This window comes from Takifugu flavidus, chromosome 2 (genome assembly GCF_003711565.1).
Source record: "Takifugu flavidus isolate HTHZ2018 chromosome 2, ASM371156v2, whole genome shotgun sequence".
NCBI classification, from domain to species: Eukaryota; Metazoa; Chordata; class Actinopteri; order Tetraodontiformes; family Tetraodontidae; genus Takifugu; species Takifugu flavidus.
Window position 1 is genome coordinate 2,660,206 of NC_079521.1, and position 19,523 is coordinate 2,679,728.

Sequence of the window (19,523 nt, forward strand, 5' to 3'; positions counted from 1 at the left end):
AAAGAGACTAAAATTAATCAGTGTTTAAAATTTGTTGGATTCCCTTTTTTGGGGAGAAATTCCTGTTTTTTTAAGAACAGATACAAGGACATGCAGCTTCCTGAACATACAAATGAACATACATGCACGTGCTTTTTATGGGAGAGGGGACAAAGAACAAGTAGGCTGCCCGAGACAGTCACCCTTTCAGCGTTCGATGCCTTGCTCAAGGGTACCTAGGCAGTGTTTAGAAGGTGTCCCTGCAACTGTCTCCATACCCGCGTGCTATTTGAACTAAGAACCCTCCGCCTAACATCCCCTAAAGACCGAGCCAGCACCAGCACCGCTGTAAAATAGAAACATTTTATTATGCCAAAATCAATTGAAAATAACCAAAGTGGGAAAAATCCTCTCCACTTTATGGTGTCATAACTGTTGTACTTGTGTTTCATTGAAATGCTGCACGGGGCTGGTGCAGCTGAATATAAACATGCCTCTTTAATCAGTTATTCATAGTGTTTGTGCTGCCTTGAGGCCACCAATATTGGCAAACATCGCTTTGTAAACCAACAAATGCACTGGCGAAGACGCGGAGCATAATGAAGCCATTATTAGAGTGTGCACACAGCAGCTACGCTCTCGATACACATTAAAGAAGCAATTAGCAGCGCACAATTCTCATGGTGCACAGGACCGGGAAATTAAAGCACTTAAAACATTCAAGCGAGCAAGACATGCAAATGCGGCTTCTTTTCTCAGGCGCTCTATTCTCTACAGAGGGAAGTTAAAGCTTATTAGACTTTTAGCACAAAATCTTTGAAAAAAACATGACTTTGCTTTTACTGTGCAGCTAATTTCTGAACTTTGCTGTGATTATGTGTCCTTGGTGACCATGTAATGAGATCTAAGTTCTCCCCATTACATTCAAGTAAGTAGCTCACAATCAATTCTAACCTTAGAAACCAAATCCAAACAATTATGCAGTTGTGACAAATAATATTTCGGTCTTTAGAATATTTCCCAGAATACTCAGTCTGTGTGTGCTGCAGTTGTGGAGAATGTTTGGGCTAAACACACACACACACACACACACACACACACACACACACACCACACACACACACACACACACACACACACACACACACACACTCTGCAGATTTCATGCCTGAGTAATTAAACAACAGATAAGATCAACTCAACTGTGTGTATCAGGAAGCTAATAAAAACTGAGATGATCAAAGTTGCTGATGTCTTTACATGTTGGTGATGTGTCATCTTCTATGTTTTAAAAAGTGCACGTAGACTTATAAATATACAGTATGTAGAACAAATCTATTCTCAGGACAGAAACTGAGCAAAGCATTAATAAATCTTTTGGCCCCTTCAGAACTCATTGAATTGCCTTTTAACAGTGATGCAAAATCGAATTATATTACGATTGTTCTAATTTTATAGTATTAGATAATAATTAATAACAACTATATGTGTTTTTACAAATACAATGATCAAAATTGACAAGAGCCAAGATGTACAAAAATGCTAAAATACAGTGTATTGACAAAGCATACGTTTGTGGCGCTGCCGGTCACGTGATTACGTGAGCTTCAACAGTCACGTGACAACCCCACCGGGTTTGAACGTGAACTCTGCAGCTGTCCTCGCTGTCCATGAGGTCTGTCCATGAGTGGAATTATTGGTTGTCTGTTTCCACCTGCTGGCCTGTCGAGAAATGACAGGGCGACGCGACTAAAACTCGATTTTTGCTGGATGTAATAGATCAGTGACCAGTGTGAACAAGGAAAAGATCCCTTTTCTATGGAAACAGGTCAAGTACAATGACAAGCAGGATATATATACATGGATGGATGGATAGATAGATACTTCCTGTCCTGCCCTGGAGACTGCACTGCTGTCCAAAGGCAGTTACCCACGATGCACCACTCCTGCCGAGGGCCTCTTGAGCAGGACTCTGCCTGCAGGACGTTCCTCGCTCTGCTGCCAAAAAGTGCTCGTTTTCAACCATTTACACAAATGTGTGAGAGGATTATGCACATCTGTTCCAACCTCTCGCTTCCTTTGGGAAAATCAATTTAGGCTGCTGAATAAAAGATGTGCTCCGTCTAAGGCGAGCGTGCGGGGCCTGAACCTCGACCTGATGTGGCCGTTTCTGTAGAGACGTGCACAGTTCGCCCGTTGGCGAGGTCAGCGTGGCTTCATGGAGCCAGAAGGAAGGGTCAGCTGGGCTACCTCTGGAGGAGGCCCCCTTGTCCATCTCCTCAGCCAGGAAGACACTTTACATTACACTTTACGTTTTACTTTACGTTACACTTTACGTTTTACTTTACGTTTATCGTTATTATTAGAACCGATATGTAGGCCGTTGTTTCTGTCGTTGTGGTCCTCCTAAATGATGTTCACTAAATGAACATGGCGTCTAGTTTTAGTTACATACTTGTCAGACTGCCTCGTTGTGGTGCGAGTCCACTACCTCGGGAAGCAGCCAGGCAGAGGTGCCTGGCCTCCGTGTCCCCGTCAGCCCTCTTCCTCTCTGTCGAAGCTCCAGCTGTGAGGGGTCTCTGACTGACAGCCTCAGAGGCTGAGCTACACCCCTCAGGAGCCTTTGTAGATCGCCCAGCGTCTGTAGTCTGGACCCACTGCTGCTGCTGAGATGGAGACGCCGCGGGGGGTCAGAGGAATCCTCCTGTTCGCCCATATGTGTGCAGCCTCCCCGTTCATATCCTACATCTCCTTCCCTGTTTTCCTCGGCTGTCTTTCTTCGCCTCCCCCATCTTCCTGTATGAGGGTGTTGAAAGGGTTAACCTTCAACCGAACGGGAGCCTTGGCAGCGGAGGAAATCCACAACGGAATCTGGTGCCGATATATGAATTATATGCATGACATTTACATGGAAAGTAAAACCTGACACCATCCAAACAGAGTGAAGTGCAGATGTGCACGACCTGACTGACTGGATGTTTATTCCAAATAAATCCATTAACTTTCCCTTTTGAACAATAAACCCTGATGTTTTCCTGCTGTGGTGCACTTCTGATTTTCAGCAACACTGTGACATTGACGGAGTCGAGCAGCAGGACGTCTGCAGCTCCAGAATGAAATCAAGGTCTCCGATCTTCGGCCTGCTTGCTGTGTGTCAATACCTGTCTTTGTTCATCCAAACAGCGGGACCTCCTGCGGCCTCCGCCCTGTGTTCGTTGCCAATCCGATGGGCCCACTCCTCCTCTCCCCACCCTCCCACACACGTTCATGGTCAGAGCTGGGAGGGGAAAAGTGCTCTCAGACCTTTGTTGGCTTCCATTTGTGGGTTAAATCCCAGAAATTCATTTTAAGGAAAAGAAATAAGAAACGACCCACATCAATTTGATTTCCTGCGCTCTGCTGCACCCTAATGGACAAGTCGATGAAGTGCAAGCGAAAAAGGAGCCCCCATGCGTCCTCTTAAGGGTCGCTAAAGTGAATTAATACGGCCTCAAAATGATTTCTACTGACTCGTAAAATAACCAATTATTTAAATTAAAACTCAAAACTATCATTGGAAGGAAGGATTTGCATATTTGTCCACACTTTCCAAAAAAAACAACAAAAAACTAATGAAACCTTTTGACCATTATAACATGTCATGATCTACAAAAGTATGAAACTTGCAATATGAATGGGCAGTTTAATGTGAAGTGACCGGCAGCAAGGTGTTCCACCTGTGTGTGTGTGTGTGTGTATACGTATGTGTGTGTGAAATTGAATATATGAAGCGAAGCGGAGCTGGTCCCCCCCCACCCCCGCCAGTCAGCGCGTCAGCGACGCAGAACTCAGCCTTGCTGGCCAGATGCAGCCCGATAAGCAGATCAGGCAACATAAGTGGGTGTAACTAGGACGCCAAACACACGTCTGCTCAGCTTCTGCTCACTTCCACAATCTCTACTCATTTACCTGCTCACCAAAAGGAAAACAAACACCTGTTTTCATGCTGTCAAGTTTAATGTTTTCCTAAAGTACAGATTTTCATTTTAAGTTAAAAACAACGCACATATGGTGACGTGGAGCAGCCAAACCGAGATTTCTGTCATTACCTAAAGTTGACAAGAGATTTTTTTTGTTCTGGTTCCCATGGCAACGTTTTGAACAGCAGACCAGGCATGCAGAGCTCTACAGTACACGTTAGCACACGTTAAAACACCCAGAAAAATCATCACAAAGGCTTCATCAGGCAGACTTTACCATCGCTCAACGGAGGTTCGTGCACAGGCACCGGAGGACGTGCACGGAGGACGACGTGCAGCAGAGCTGGAGCCTGATGTTTGGGTTGATGATGTAGAAGCTGATGCTCCTTCAGTCAGTTATTTCTCAGCTCTTTTTAGGCAACAGCTGGCCAGTTTGTCGTCGACAGACTTCATAAAAAATGTAATACTTTGTTCAAATCGCATTTGTGAGCAACATCGGGGTCGCGTGATCACGACTGGGATGTCCTCGGATTTGTCAAGAAGAATTAGTCGACAACATCGACACCTGTTATACATGTGTGTGAAAGTGGACTGAATTCTGACGACGGTGCACGTACAGTACATCTGCTCTCCCCAAGTCAGTAGGTAACACAAGCCAAAGACAACTCCAGACGAAATAAGCTAATAATGTGGCCACAGGTGCAATAAATAAGCTGGACTAGTCAAAGAAATACCGTTTCCAAAGAAAGTGAATAAGACAGCACACGTGCTAACATGCTGCTGCTGCTAAGAGGCTGGTCCAGGATGCAGCTCTCGGTGAACAGGTGAACCTTTGAATGGACGCTCTGCAGCAGGATGATGTCAGGGAGGTGCAGAGCTAGCTAACGGAGCATGGGTCATCCTTGCAGGGCTTGACATCGCCTTGCAGCAACTGGATCATTACTGCCTTGGTGAGGTAGCTGGATGTGCCTCTTTTGCCCGTAGGTGGTGTGTTGTAGAACGCCTCCATGTTGTCCTAGCAAAGCCACAGAACAAATGTCAGTGGAAGCATCAGTTACGCCAGCAGCACGCAGTCGCGCTACCTGCTTCTCCAAGCGGGCACCGTCCCTCTGGAAGTCATTACAGGCTTCCTTCACCAGACCGTCCAGATCCACCTTGTCGCTGAACTCCAGCTCTGGGTTCCTCTCCAGCACGATGGACACCACCATCAGTAACTGAACAAACCGCAGGAAGAGAGAAAAGGTTATCAGGAAGTGATGTCATTACATCCAGGAAGTGAATTGTACCAAGACATCCAGTAAAATGCTGCAGGTAGCTTCCTAACGTCTTAATTCTGGACAAACTACACAGTTTTAAACAGAAATGTGGCCCCCTGGTGCTGTTGAGGGGCTTCTTACCTCCACGATGATCTGTCTGTACTCGGGCAGGACGATGTTCTTCAGCGTGTCCTCCACCAGCAGAGAGAAGTTCATCTCATACATGGTCATGTCAGAGAGCGTCGGTTGCTACAGGAAGTAGAGGTGGTTTACTTTGACCTGATTAGCAGCCGGTTTATGATAAAACCTTTAACCAGTTTCTGGTGTTTCTCATGAGATCAATGCTTTAATCAAGTAGATAAATGTTATATCTCTACAGACTTGTCCCATCTACATGTTCTCACTGCTATTAAAAAAAATCTAACTTAATAAAAACAAAACGTGAAATTATTTGAATTGTTTAATCGAAATATTAAAAGAGCAGCGAGTAAAACTCAAGGAGATTGGACAGTTATCCTTCCACACTGTTATTTATCTGTGGCTTTCAGCAGCCAAAACACACACACCTACCCACATGACAACACGGGGGCCGTGGCCCTTAAACCAGGACTCAGATCAAAGTCTTCTGGGAGACGGGAGGCTGGCTGGGCCCAAAAGTTGGCTGCCGTGACCCAATTTGCCTTAACAAACTCTTCAATCGAGCCGACAGTGCTGAGAGCAGCATGACTGGAGGATATAATTACCTGTGGGAGGTGCGTCTCAGCCACCACAATACCGTTGGGGGTCCTTTCCAGGATCTGCCACACCCGGTCGTAGAATCCCAGCGGGGTTCTGTTCAGAGAGCCGTCAATCTTCCTCCTGTTCAGCCAAGACCTGAGGTGAAACATTAAAAAAGGGAAAATATTGGACTCAGTTTTAAGGAGAGGAAATCATGTGTCGACAGCTTCTGGGCTCCGGGGAATTGTCTAAGTCGATGCTTATTAGATCAGATGAGATTAGATAAGCTTTAATCATTTCAGTGGGGAAATGGGCTGATGCAGAAGCAGATAATATGATCCGATATAAACAAAGGCGGCAGATAAAACAATTAAAGATAAAAAAGGATGCTGAATGCAGGGAAGACATGGAGATAAAGCCCAGCGTGTTGAAAGACGAGCGCTGGGAAAGGGCTCAGAAAGCAGCGTCGATCACGTGTGTGTGTGTGTGTGGGGGGGGGGGGGGGTACCTGGCAGTGTGTTGGGGCTGCAGGACGTCCAGCAGCAGCTGCTTGATGTCGCTGGGAGACAGTTGGTGGATGTCCTGCGTGGGCATGTCCCCAGCTCGGATTTTCAGCTCGTGTTTCATAGCCTGGACGATCCACCTGGAACCACCCGAGAACACACACACACACACACACACACACACACACACACACACACACAGAGGCAGCGCGTCCTTTATCTACAGGGGACAACGACTCTGAACTTATCTGGTTTTCCTTCAGAGCCCCGAACGCGTCTCACCCGACTCTGATCTTCAGCATGCCGCTGAAGAGCTCCGGGTTATTGGAGATGATCCATCCGATGTGGATGACCAGCTCCTGCTGGAGAACGGCCTCCCGCTCGGCGCCGGGAGCCGAGCACTTGCTGTAGATGATGCCCTGGATCACCCCCGGCGACAGCGGGTTGGAGATCACTTCCTCTTCCTGCCCAAACAGGCCGAGAGTCACCTGGCAAAGACACGCATTAGCACGTCGCCACACACAGATCAACCCCCCCCCACCCCCCCCAATAAACATGCAGTTAAAACTGTATTGTGTCGACGCTAAGCTGCCAGTGTGCACGAGAGCGCGCACCTTGGTGGGGGCGCACGTGTATTAGACGTTTCTAGATCCAATTATTGTTTTTCTCCCATCTCTCTGAAATTGGCATCAAATGACAGGTCTCAGATGAATCTTTTCGGGGGGGGCGGGGAGGGGGGGCGGTCTTTCTAAAAGCCGTCTCATAAAAGTTCTGCCGCACCAATCTCCATGGTGACAGAACACTTCTATCCTCGCCACGGAGGGACGCCGCCCGGCGTCTCCGGCCCGACATCTGAACTGATTCGCACTGAAGGTGGAAACAACTGGAGACGGGGGGGGGGGGGGGGGGTCTGCACTTCATCTCAGACAAGAAATATAATCCAAGCTAGAGCAGAAGCAGGACGGGCTTCGTGTTCCGACTGAGCCGTTATCACGAGTGGAGGAGCGCCGCCGCCTCACATCCCAAATCAGCTCTTCCGATCGGGCCGGGGCGAGCGTTCCCTCCGGTGAGCAATCTATATGCAGATTCCCACCTTGAGCTACTTCAGCGTAATGAAATGCCTAAAACTGTTCAGAGGAGGAAAATGAGGCGAGATAACTGACAATCTCAAGAGCGGGCTAATCTCTGAATAACACTAGACGGAAAATGATCCCGTGAACATGTGTGTGTGTGTGTGTGTGAGGAGCTGGGTCATAATTCAACAGGGTGCATGAAGTGGGTCTAAACTGGGAGCTGGATATGGGCACACTGGCAGCCTCGTGACACCACAGCTTCAAGCACACGCTGAAAGGATGAGAGGTGAGACAACGTGCATGAGGATAGCAGCGTGAGGAGCTTCTAATGAGGCGTCTGATGGGGTTCCTTTAAATTAGTGAACATTAAAATGATGGTCCTGACATGCCGTTTCCCTCAACAGCCCCCACAGCCCGCCGTCTCTGTGTCCACTTACCTGCTTGCCATGTACTAAAACACTAGTAATACTGGGAGCAAGGCTGTCCACTAGCTTAGTTAAGAGACTGGCAGCAAGGCGGACAACAGACCTAGTGGGTGAAAAGACACAAGAACAGTCTTGTAATCAAGTCCAATTCTTCAAATTACTGCAAATTTCGCAATATTGAAAATAAGATGCTCCTGGGATCCAAGTTAAGTCCATTTCAGATTATGTAGAGAATATACAGCGCTTTACTTAAAATTAGAGTTGGGGTGTAAAATGTACACAGAAGAATCCAAATTTTTCACTGTTCAACATGAATCACTTCCTCTTTGTGGGTTTTTTTACGTAAATATGGGCGTCATCCTGTCCTACTTTACCCTGAGTCCAACATTGCTTTAAAAAAAGGGTGTCGCCACTCCCTGGTTACAATCAGGGGACTATTTCTTCAGGATTTTCAAATGCATTATTGGACTAAATCAGACTCCCTCCATCATAAAAGGGCCAAAATCTTCATTTTCATCAGCCCAACATCAACATTTCCGAACCAGTTTAACGTTACAATCAAAAACTAACCCCCCAAACTGGTTTTTTAGCCTACTGATGCTCAACTTTACACTTGACAGAAGGGTCCAAGCAGGTTGAAGCTGTTTTAGTCCCCTGGAGGCCAAAGGCGGCCTCTGAGAAGCTGATTTTAATGTTCACTCATTTCCAGTATTCTCTACAGTGACTCCTCCTCCTGTCTGTGGGAATCCTATGAGAAAACTACCGTTGTGGTAGTTTGCTGCCAGAAGCTGACACCATCCTCAAAGGAAAGAGCTCAATCACAACAGTTGGATCATGAATGTGTCCCTCTCAGTCCGGCAACACTGCTGTGCCCGCACACTTCCGGCGTTTAAACATTTCCAGCACAAAGCTCCAATGTTTAGGTGAGATATGGTGTCAGTGTAGCGACGCTCTGTAGGGGAACCTATTTCAAGCTCCACTTCCTGGCTCGTGTTAGGTAAATGAGAAAGTAAATTGAACTGAGGATCGATGCCGCTTCCCCCCCGCAGGTTTCCCAGCAGGCTTTGTTATTAGCGCTGATTTTATTAGTATTTTCTTCTTTAAAATCCAGGCAAAAGCAAATTCTTCTGCGTTAGAGTCAAATATTAAAAGAGCAAATGTTAAAGGAACCAGGTCATCAGATAATGGAAGCTGCTAAAGAAGAGCAGAGGCAGACGCGATGAGCTGCAGCCTTTGGTGAGTGCGTGGCGAGTCGGGCCAGCGCTACGCTAACGAGCCAAACAGAACTTTAGCAGCTCTGACAGCAAATAAAAGACACATCGTATGTGGCAATATTGAGCGGCTACTCAGGCCTGAGTGATTAAAGCTCCCAGATTTGATCAGAAGGGAAGAACGCTACTGTGCAGAGGGAGGAAACTTATTAAATTATTATAATTAATCAGGTTACACAGGTTTGTTTCTCTAACTTTAACACAGCGGAGCCGAGAGTAACGATCTGGCACCATAAGTGTGTATGTGTGAAATTCTATTTCAGTTAAAGTATACGTCCAGCCGTTGTGGATGATGATGAAGGAAGGAATGGAGGGACACACAATGAATGCATGCTAGCCTGACTCGGCTAGTTACTGCGTGAGCGTTAGCCATCGTGTTAACCAGAACCAAACGGAACTCTTTAGAACGCGCTGCCGAGGCCGGCGACGCTACAGCTACGACAACGGGACATTAAAACAGACCTGAATCAATGCCACAGACCTCTTTCTGTCCGGCAGATCTTTGAGGGATCCGCAAGGGAGGAGAAATTTCAAAGCGCTCCAACACAAAGACACATTACACAACCGAACCATTAAACCATTAACGAGGGATTCATCCTCCAATCTACGAGGAAGAGCTATGGCCTCCGTGTCCCAACTACATCTGGCCGTGATGCTGAGGTCTGCTGCCAGGCCCAGGAGAACAGGGCACCGGCGGAGAATCGGCCCAGTCTGGTGTTCTCTGGCTAATGCTAATGGGGTTGTGACTGAAGCTACAGCTGGAGGTGAGAATCAGTCAGAAAGATCGCTCTGTGGCCACGCAGCCATTTCTAAAGAGCCGTTGTCCTGCGATTGCTTCTCCATTCCACCATTTGCACAACAGCCGGTAAACTGGTTGACAGTCACGCCGCGTCCTTCCTGGACAGGTTAGTATCCAGGAGCTGCAGCTACACTGAAGATTACGGGTTCCTTTGTGTCATGTAACACAGTAGAACAGAATTATAGCAAAACGTACCCAGGGATTTTATAGAAATGACCATGAAAGAACAGTATTATTTTGATTGTTTAGCCCTCAAATGTATTTTTGTGCTTCAACCTTAGCGTTATTGCTGCTCCTGTGGTCTTTTAGAAGCCTAATTAATGACCTGGTTATGTGGAAAACCAAACACAAGGCTGGCTGAGCCCCACACAGTTATTCACTAACACAACCAGCTAACTAGCAGGCTGAGTGGTGGTAAACATGCAGCGTCTTGGCTCCAGCTCTGCGGGAATATTACCTGTTTCCCGTGCACCAGTATGGTGGTGATGTGAGGGGCTATAGAGCTGGGAAACTTCTTGAGAATGACAGCAGCTTGGCGCACAGCCAGCCTACAGTTATTCAAATACGCGTCAGTCAGCACAAACGTTACGAGGTCTCATTAAAATCCCACCGTCGTCTAAACATCCCATCGCATCATTAATAAACCAAAAAAGCTGTTAATGATGATCACAGAACTTCAGGGACTGAACGTCGCCATGTTAGAGGGCATCAATTCAATTCAAGTCCACTTTATTTGGCTATTACACCCAAAGAAGAGGCTGTAATAGATGCTGAGGGCATCTTTACATTTAATATAATATATATAAGTTAGAGCCGTGATTGTTGTGATCCACCACATATCTGGATGTTCTCAGGATAAAACTGCTCCTTATATAGACATTAAAATCTGTGTTTGTGTGAATACGTGGGAATTTCAGACCAAAGTTTTCGGCTGCCGGCTCGTCTGTAGATTCTCTCCAGTTCGTCCTTCATGGGTTCTGAAATCGCAGATGGCGGAAAATGAAAATGAATCCAGAAATCTCACACTTAAAGCAGCCAAAGGGAGCTTTTTCTACCATCTTTGGAGAGAAACTGTGGACCTTCTCTTCTCAGGAGGATCCCGGCAAGCTGAGCCTGACTGGCCAAGCAGGCGCAGTCCTGGACACACACACACACACACACACACACACACACACACATTAATACACAGTATTTACTATAGATGCAATCAGATTCTAATAGAGAATTCAAGAGCAAAATATACAAATTAAGAAATTTCTTGCTGTATTTATTGTGTTAATCGTATATCGGACACATTTTTCAGTTAATTAAAGAAATGCCAGATGTCTCTATAAACATATGCGGCTTAAATGTTCTTTTTTGGGGGGTTCTGGCCTGTCCTGGTGTTTAAAAGCACATGTTTGACTGAGCCTGTGACCGTCAATGTCAGACTTCAGAGTTTTCAGGCAGCTTAAGAATAAAGAACAAAAGCAAACGGGCAAATTCATGAAAACTTCAGGCACTACAACGTCCACCAAACAAAGCGGAGGCTGTTCTTTTGTTGTTGCGGTTTTTTCAAGCCTGGATTTCACTGAAAAACTGCGGATGGATTTTACTGAGATTTTGCTCGTCTGAGACAATCGACACCACTTCAGAGGGAATTTTCTGGAGACGGTTTGCTTAAACTCTTGACATGACGGGGAAGAATTTCAAGGAGAGAGCTGCTAATTGTGAGCTGATGGTGGCTAGCAACACCACGGACGACTACAGTGGCTTTTAAACTCTTATTTTGACTCAACACATACATATAATGGCGGAACAAACTCAAAGGTGGCCGTCGTGCGCCGTCATACCTGGACCTGGTGACTGAAAGTGCAAATGAGCATTTTAATGGGAGCGGATGGGTTTTTCCCAACTGCTTCTAAGCCTTTTTGCTCCCCGGGGCCTCTGGACTCACGTGGAACTTTTGGATGATCTCGTGGGTGGGTTTGTGGAGCCACTCCTCCTCACTGATCTCCGGCTGCTGCTCCAGGTCTGAGACGTTGGGCGTGCTCGTCTGTCTCTTCACTTTGGAGTGTTTCGGCAGCTCCAACTCTTCAAAGCTCTTGAACTCCGGGATCCTTAAAACGCACATTACACAATGTCTCCTATTTCTCTGGTCCATATACGATTGCTAAATAATCAATAATCCATCCCAAAGCTCCATCCCCTCGAACACACACACACACACACCCACATACACGCGTTTAATGCCGTCTTCAGCAGTGTTAAACATGTTGTGCAATGTTCTGCTTTATTCCTGTTGCCTTGTGCACCAAATAAAATCCGAACTTAATTCTTACTCGGCCTCGTTGACACGCAGGAAGTCCAGCTGCTCCACGACTGCTCCGGATATCAAGGTCTAAAACAGAAAAAGATAGAAATATAATTAGAACATAGATTATAAATGTAGATTATAAATATAGGAAGATTGCAGTTCCACTACAGTTGCTGCTGTGGGCTACAGGGATTAACATCCCCAATGGAAGTTTAGCTGTAAAACAAAAGTTAGCAGTGTAGGAAGGGAGCAGTGCAGCTTCCCATAATAATGAAACGAGGAAGAGGCAAAGAATTTCAAAGCTGTAGGAGTTGGCTGTGAAGTGCATCACAACCAGGCAAAGAAGAACTTTAAAGGGAAATGGGATTATCCGCAGAAGGCTCTGTTGAATCCCACTGTGAAGCTCTATCATGACTTCGACAACACTGGGTTAAAGCTACCAATTACCAAAAAAATCCCAGCGTCGCTTTATCTTCTATATTTTGTCATCTAACCATCATCTAGCCATTGGCATGAGCATTAACCAGAACCAATTAACTGGAACAACACTGGAATAACATAATACTGTGACATCCATTCATTCAGTTCATTCATCCATCTATTCATTTATTTACATTTTTATAGTTTTATATTTTATATTTATATTCTATTTTTAATTTATTCTATTTTATTTCTTATTTTATTCTATTTTTATTATCTTTAATAGGTTTAATGGTGTGTAATGGTGGTGGGTAATTTTGTACAGTGCTGTACGTTTTTTTGGAGATGCTAATTTCCCTGATGGACACCCCCTAAAGGGATCAATAAAGTACTCAATCAATCAATCAATCAATCAATCAGTTTGAACCATCAGAGCCACCATTTGGCACTGGGATGGGGTCAAATCCTGCCAGTCTTGATTTTGAGCACATGTTTAAGCAGGAAACGATGTCTTTAGAGGAGAAAGATCGGCATTCCTTTCTCATCATTCCATACGAATCTCGCTGAGCTTGCAACACTTAAAGATAACGTTATTGCTAACTATTGATTGACAGATGCAATAATCCCTTGGGACGATCGCCTGATGCGTAGGCGAGCGCGTAGATGCAAACGCGGGATTTTCACAAACCTGAAGTCTGTCGACGTGAACTTTGACCCCTCCGATGTTGCCTTTCTTGAAGGAGGCGAGCATGTCCAACACCGGGTTGAAGCGGCTCCCTCTGGAGACAAAAGGCGAAATAATTCAGTCAATTCTAACTCAGAGTGCAGATGATAACGGAGAAAAAAAGGGCAGCTATTATGTGTTTGAGCAGACGCACGCCGACAAAAGGAGATGGAATGACGCGTGGAGAGATAGGAGAAGGAGAAGCGATGTGACAGTGTTATCAGAAAGACTGGAGGTGTATATTACTTGATGTTATCCTCACGGATGAGAACCAGGAAGAGTGGACGTCCCTGCATCTTCCAGCACTGTTTGATGAACTGTAAGGCGTTCTAAACACACACACACAGAAAATGTTATGCTAGCATATGTCTCCACACAGAAACAACCAATATCTAAACAGTTTTTGATGCTAATAAGTGACAAAATACTGCAAACGCAAAGTTTTTCTTTATTTTCGGCAAACGCGACGCCCAAGAGGGGCAAGTTTGGTTAGATTAAGCCTCAAATTTTGAATCTTTGTCCACCACTGGAGACCAAAACTGTGTGAATGCAACACAAGGCAGGCTTTAAGACTAGCAGCAGCTTTTTCATGGAGACAGCATTTCTATTAGGCAGCAGACAGACAAGCAGAGAAAACTGTAATTACCCAGGTGCTTTAAATCCAAGGTAAATGGACATCTTTTCTATTCCTGCAATAATTTACCTCGGATTGAGTTCAGAACAGAAGAAAAGCTTTCTGCTGAGGGTTGGAATGTTTTTAAGAATATAAAAGAAGTTGCCTATTTGAAAGAGAATCAAGGATAATATAATATTTACCTGCATAAAATGATTAAGTTCTAAAATCAAACGGGCTCACTTGTAGACGTGTCCCAAAACAGATCCCGGGAATGATTCCCTTAGACAGGCGCACACTCAACGGGTGTCAGGCACTATTTAAAGCTTTACAGGAATATAGAAAAAGCTCCGCCGTGAATCTGCGGCACTGATGAGCGCCATAAATGTGACTTACCTTAATGTCATCAATCAGGAGCATAACATCCTGGGACAAGTAGAAGTCGCTCAGATCAAACACTATTGGGTAGCACACCACCGTTTTTCCCAGGATACGATAAATCTGGAAAGACACACACACACACACAGACACACACACACACACACACACACACACTGAATCAGAAGATAAATGGCTCCCAGGTTGCCACATATACTTTATTCTGGGTAGTTTATAAAAGAACCCATCAATCTGTGATAGCAGGGACATGCACAGCTTTTACACACACACACAGACACACACACACACACACACTAAAACATGCACTGATGATGATAATGATGATGATGATGATGATGATGATGTCCTCTTACAGACTGCTTTTCTCCCCATATATGTTCCATTATAATATTGGCTTGGTGCAATTCTGATTCCTTTTTCATTGTGAGACACACACACACACACACACACACACACACACACACACACACACACCACACACACACACACACACGGCTTGTGCAGATATAGCGTGTGTGTGTGCATGTACCAGTCGCTGTGTGGAAGTGTTTGTGTGGTTACTCTTTATGTACCTTGCAGGTCCCAATGCAGCCCACTGGTCTCTCCGGACGCCCAGTCAACCCGAGTTTCTTATTGACGGCCAAGAATCGGTACGCCTGCGGACAAGTCGAGTGTGAGCAGACAGGCAACACATCACCGCTCAACATTTCCTCCCGATCACATCGGCAGCGACATGATATTAAATCTCCCAAGTGGTTCGAAATGTCACGCAGCCCAGTGCCATTCGGAACCTGATGAAAGTCCATCACTGGACGGTCCCGCAGAGACATTTCTGATGTTGCAAGTCATAAAGTGAAATTACCACCATATGACGGAACCACCTACTGGTATTAGCTCTCGGTAAAGTTATGAGGCACGGCGATAATGAAAGGTCCCCGTGCTGCCATTAACGGCGTGCTTAGTGAAGCCAAGCGTACCCACGGGCACCGGAGCGGTACAGCGGGGCCACTGGGATCCGAACGGCCACTAAAAGAGAAAGATGTTGCAGAGTCGTGTTTTTAAAAAAATAACTATTTAAAATCTTTCTACAGGGGGATATATTTTCTCTACTGGGTGAATATGACATCTTTATTATCAGTTTGTTTATATTTTCAACAAGCTGGGCGTCACATTTTGGATTTCTCTTGACTTAGCCTGAGCTGAACTCTCTCTGGAATCTCTGGTTTATGCATCATTACAACTGCTCAGGTGTGAAAAGCTTTGGCTGTTGACACAAGTGCCGCACCGACCGAGCCCCTGCGCCATCAACCGGCTATATCAGCTCGTTTCAAAATGGCAGTAATGAGGCCATTTGGTGTGTTCAGGCAAAAGCTTCCAACTCCTGCACTCACCAATGCGCTGATGCAAAGATAATTTGAGAAAACAGCTTATCGACCTCTTGCGCTACATGTTGTCAGAGTGCGAATTGCATTTTGGATGTGCCAGACTGTTACACCGCAGCAATAAATCCCCAGGTCATACAGGCTATGCATTTAGCCACCAGGGTGCCTCCAGATGTGTTCTACCATGAAACAGCACTGAACACCTACACTCTAGAGGAAATACGTGCTTTCCAAACCTTCTGCTGCATTTTAATGTCTCAAACCAACTGCAGTTCACCTCGCAGCCACAAGGTGGTGCTCTGCGACTCCAAAGTGCTTCCTCAACGTTATTCATCGGGAGACAACGGGAGGATGTTGTCGGCCAAAAGGCAACAACACAAAAGAGGTAAAGGACGTGTAAATACAAAGGCCATTGTTACTGAAGGAAGAAATAGCCCTGCGAAGCACTGGCCTACCAGGTGAGGAAGAGACGGCAGGAGAAAAGCCAAGAGATGCTGGAAGAACCTCTGCACCCACGACTTCCTGCGTGCAGAATACCAATGAAGAAGAGCGACACACACACAGCCTATCAAAGACTCCTTTCATTCCGCTCACCGCAGCATAAACACCAAGCCTGACAGGTGGCAGAGAGACTGAAAAACTGTATTTCAGAGCTATATTTTACACTTCTACGGTGTTAATGAGGTGTGAGAAGGTGCCATTTACCCAACACAGTCACTAGGGGATGTGACTCGGTATCGTGTGGACTCATCTTTCAAGATAAATGTCTGTTTAGGCCCAGATGACTTCCATTTATAGCAGCTAGGAGAACCCTCTCTTACTAAGAGAGGGTTGTTTTTTTTTAGGTATTCATGGTTTTTAATATAATGTCAGCATGACTGAACCTCTAATCGCACCCTTGTGCCAATCTTCCAAGCGTATTGATGTCTGTAGCTGTTACCTAAATGTGGTTACAAAACCCATCAAGCTAAATTTGTTAAGACAAGGCAGAAAATGGAGAATAAAGTCATTCTGATTCATGTCTGCTTGTGTATTTCAAGCTCAGGACACATTTTCTCTGTAGTTTAATCACAGCTAAATTGATTTAAATTCGAGCCTAGCCCGTTCGGTTCTCTTCCACCGTGTGGACGGGCCCGACGTTGGGCGTGAGAGCTAGCGAACAGCCGCGCTAGACTCGTGCATTCCCCATCAATTCCAAATTAGCGGCAGAATTACTGATCATTGGCTTCCTTTCACTGGCTTTAAGACGTAAGATGTCGGTGCATCGATCCTTTAGGATCATAATAGGTGCTGGCTGCAACAATTACATAGAGGAAATGACACCAACAGTGACCATAAGGCAGCTAAAGTTGGTACGAAGCTACGCTACGCTGTTTCAGGGAGCAGTTTCAGCAGTTTGGGCGAGACTGACACACATCTAAATCTAATTGGTGCTCTCCCACCATAAGGCAGCTGTTGTAAACATAATCAAACGGTTGCAGGGGACAAGGTGAGGTGAGCCAATGCAGCCCGCAGCACCGGGGAAGGTGGCGACTCTGAGATAAACAGATTCTGTCTGGCTCGGCTTCAGATTTAATATTCTCTGCAGAGCACACTCTGACTCCAACTGCACATCCATCCGTGAGACGGCGCGCCACGCAGTCCAAAGAGGCAGAGGAGAGAGAAGGAATCCTTCCAGGTATGACAGTTCAAAGGCAGACGGCGGGCTGGGGGGGGGGGGGGCTGTTTGGTGTAACGGGGACGGAGGCAGGGTGGGAGCCTGGAGGGGATAATGAGGTGAGAGAAGGGGTGTGACGGATTTAGCAGGAGATGACAGATGGCTGAAAGGATGGAAGTGGAGAACAGAGCCCGTGGAGATGGCGCGATAGGACGGATTGTTTGTTTATTCAAGGTGGCGTGGAGAATAGACGCCACACGACAAATATGACAGATGAAGAACAGCGACCGGGGAGGAGACCGCGGTTTGAATGACAGAGGAGGGACTTCAAAAGGTCCACGTGTAGATGAGACCGTACCCCGGGGGGGGGAGGGGGGGGGCGCCGTTGGACCGACAGACGCACTAAGAGTGAAACTGGAGTGGCACAGCGGGTGTTAGCGGCCCTCGCAGACACGAGTACAAACGGTGCCGTAGGAGATGAGATAAGACTGGACACGATCCCCTGTTCAACATCAGCTGCTGCTGGGATGTGCAGAGGGATTCTCCCGGCAACGGGGGCTCAGGTTAGAACGGAGCGATTCTGGCGAGGGAGACTTTCAAAATTCAAACCAGAGAACTGAACTGGCACCTGAGCTGCCTGGGTGTCTGGAGCCCAAAACCCATTTGGCCAATGACAAAAAAACAAACAAAAAACCAGGCAGCGCAGCTGGTGATTTGCACTGAAACGCTGCAAACTCCGACCACGGCGAATCCTGCCCTCACGTGGTCGATTACCATAACATTAACATTTGGTCACCGGTGGAACATTTCACATACGGGACCGTAAAGGTCTCGGGAAAATGTTTCTCTAAATGTTTATGCAGCTGCAGCGTTCGGCTCTTTTATATTCCGCTCAGAAGCGGATCGCTCCGAGCACATCATCCACTTGTTTTGACCTCCAAATATTCTAATGCGGGAGAGGAGTCGTCAGGAAGGAGCGAAAGAGCTCGTTCTAATATTTATTTAACGTAACCTTCCCAAAGTGCATTTGGCAGCCCCTCGCCTACACACATCTCCCGTTTGTAAAAGAGCCACGACCACGGTTCTACTGCTTCACCAATCAATGGCTGTGAATAACCACTCTTCCCTCAATCAGACGATCTGGGCTCTGCCGGGCCTGATGGGAAAATCAATTAGAAAATGTTGGAAGCAGAAAAGCATGGACTGACAAGTGGCCAGACCCGCTGAACCGATTACCGCTGGGCCGCTGTCGCTGCCGGCTGCAGCACCTGCAGAAAGGTGATCAGGGAAGCTTCAATTAAAGCTTCGCTCTCTGGCAAACGGAGCCCAGAGAGTTAAAAAGGGAATTATTCAAAAGAAGCAGAAGGTCAGGGACAGACATTCTGATGGACCTAATAAACTGAGCTTTGCCATGTTTGAATCCGCGGGACTTTTGCCTCATACACATTGGAGACCATTTATCCAACGCGGCGTGCGCTTATCCGTCGTGTCCTTCCAGTGTTTGTATTGATTTATTTGGCACCGTCTGCTGTACAGCACTTTGTAGCATCACAGGCTGGACTGTGATGTGACTTTTAAACCACAGACCAAAAAGATTCCAAAGGATTAAAGAGTTTCCAACACCTTCTGTTGAAAAGAGTCTCTATATTCACAAAGTATCTGAGGACGTTTTAAAATTCAGGTGAAGATGCTAGCTAACTAGCATGACTATGGTCTACTGTGCTTTCCATCAATGCACCCCGGGTCTCACCTGGAGGCAGCTGGGCCAGGCTGCAGCCCTCCAGCCATCTTACAGAGAGACTTATAGAAGATTGTGTGATTGACAGTTGTGTTACCTTAACCAGTTCCTTCTGAGGCCAAATCTGGATGGGCTCAACCTGCTGGGGGGTCTGGGTCTGAATGCCGTAGGTGTTCAAAAAGACTTGCAGTCTAGAGAGAGAGAAAAGAGGAGCAGGAGCAAGAGAGAGAAAGTAAGTAACAGAGTCCATTTTGTCATTGAAAATCTAAAATGCTCTTAAAAACCCAAATGATTATACAAAAAAAAAAAACT

The 19,523-nt window shown here is 46.2% G+C and overlaps 1 protein-coding gene across 4 annotated transcripts in view; it reads right to left on the reverse strand.

Moving 5' to 3' along the window:
• Positions 1 to 3,956: 3,956 nt before the first annotated feature.
• The window catches only part of phkb (phosphorylase kinase, beta), a 69,776-nt gene continuing 54,209 nt past the window's right edge, over positions 3,957 to 19,523 (reverse strand). For 3 of the 4 annotated variants that reach the window (XM_057017395.1, XM_057017389.1, XM_057017396.1), the window contains 16 exons: positions 19,309 to 19,402; positions 15,007 to 15,090; positions 14,432 to 14,536; positions 13,669 to 13,751; positions 13,387 to 13,477; positions 12,304 to 12,362; positions 11,919 to 12,081; positions 11,038 to 11,119; positions 10,902 to 10,959; positions 7,925 to 8,015; positions 6,697 to 6,902; positions 6,420 to 6,554; positions 5,938 to 6,067; positions 5,336 to 5,443; positions 5,021 to 5,152; positions 3,957 to 4,953 (listed from right to left, as the gene is read on the reverse strand). In XM_057017395.1, the coding sequence (XP_056873375.1) occupies positions 4,816 to 4,953; positions 5,021 to 5,152; positions 5,336 to 5,443; positions 5,938 to 6,067; positions 6,420 to 6,554; positions 6,697 to 6,902; positions 7,925 to 8,015; positions 10,902 to 10,959; positions 11,038 to 11,119; positions 11,919 to 12,081; positions 12,304 to 12,362; positions 13,387 to 13,477; positions 13,669 to 13,751; positions 14,432 to 14,536; positions 15,007 to 15,090; positions 19,309 to 19,402 (1,759 nt within the window). In that variant the 3' untranslated portion in view covers positions 3,957 to 4,815. Of the gene's footprint in view, positions 4,954 to 5,020; positions 5,153 to 5,335; positions 5,444 to 5,937; positions 6,068 to 6,419; positions 6,555 to 6,696; positions 6,903 to 7,924; positions 8,016 to 10,439; positions 10,531 to 10,901; positions 10,960 to 11,037; positions 11,120 to 11,918; positions 12,082 to 12,303; positions 12,363 to 13,386; positions 13,478 to 13,668; positions 13,752 to 14,431; positions 14,537 to 15,006; positions 15,091 to 19,308; positions 19,403 to 19,523 lie in introns of all 4 variants that reach the window. The other variant, XM_057017394.1, reaches the window with a different exon arrangement.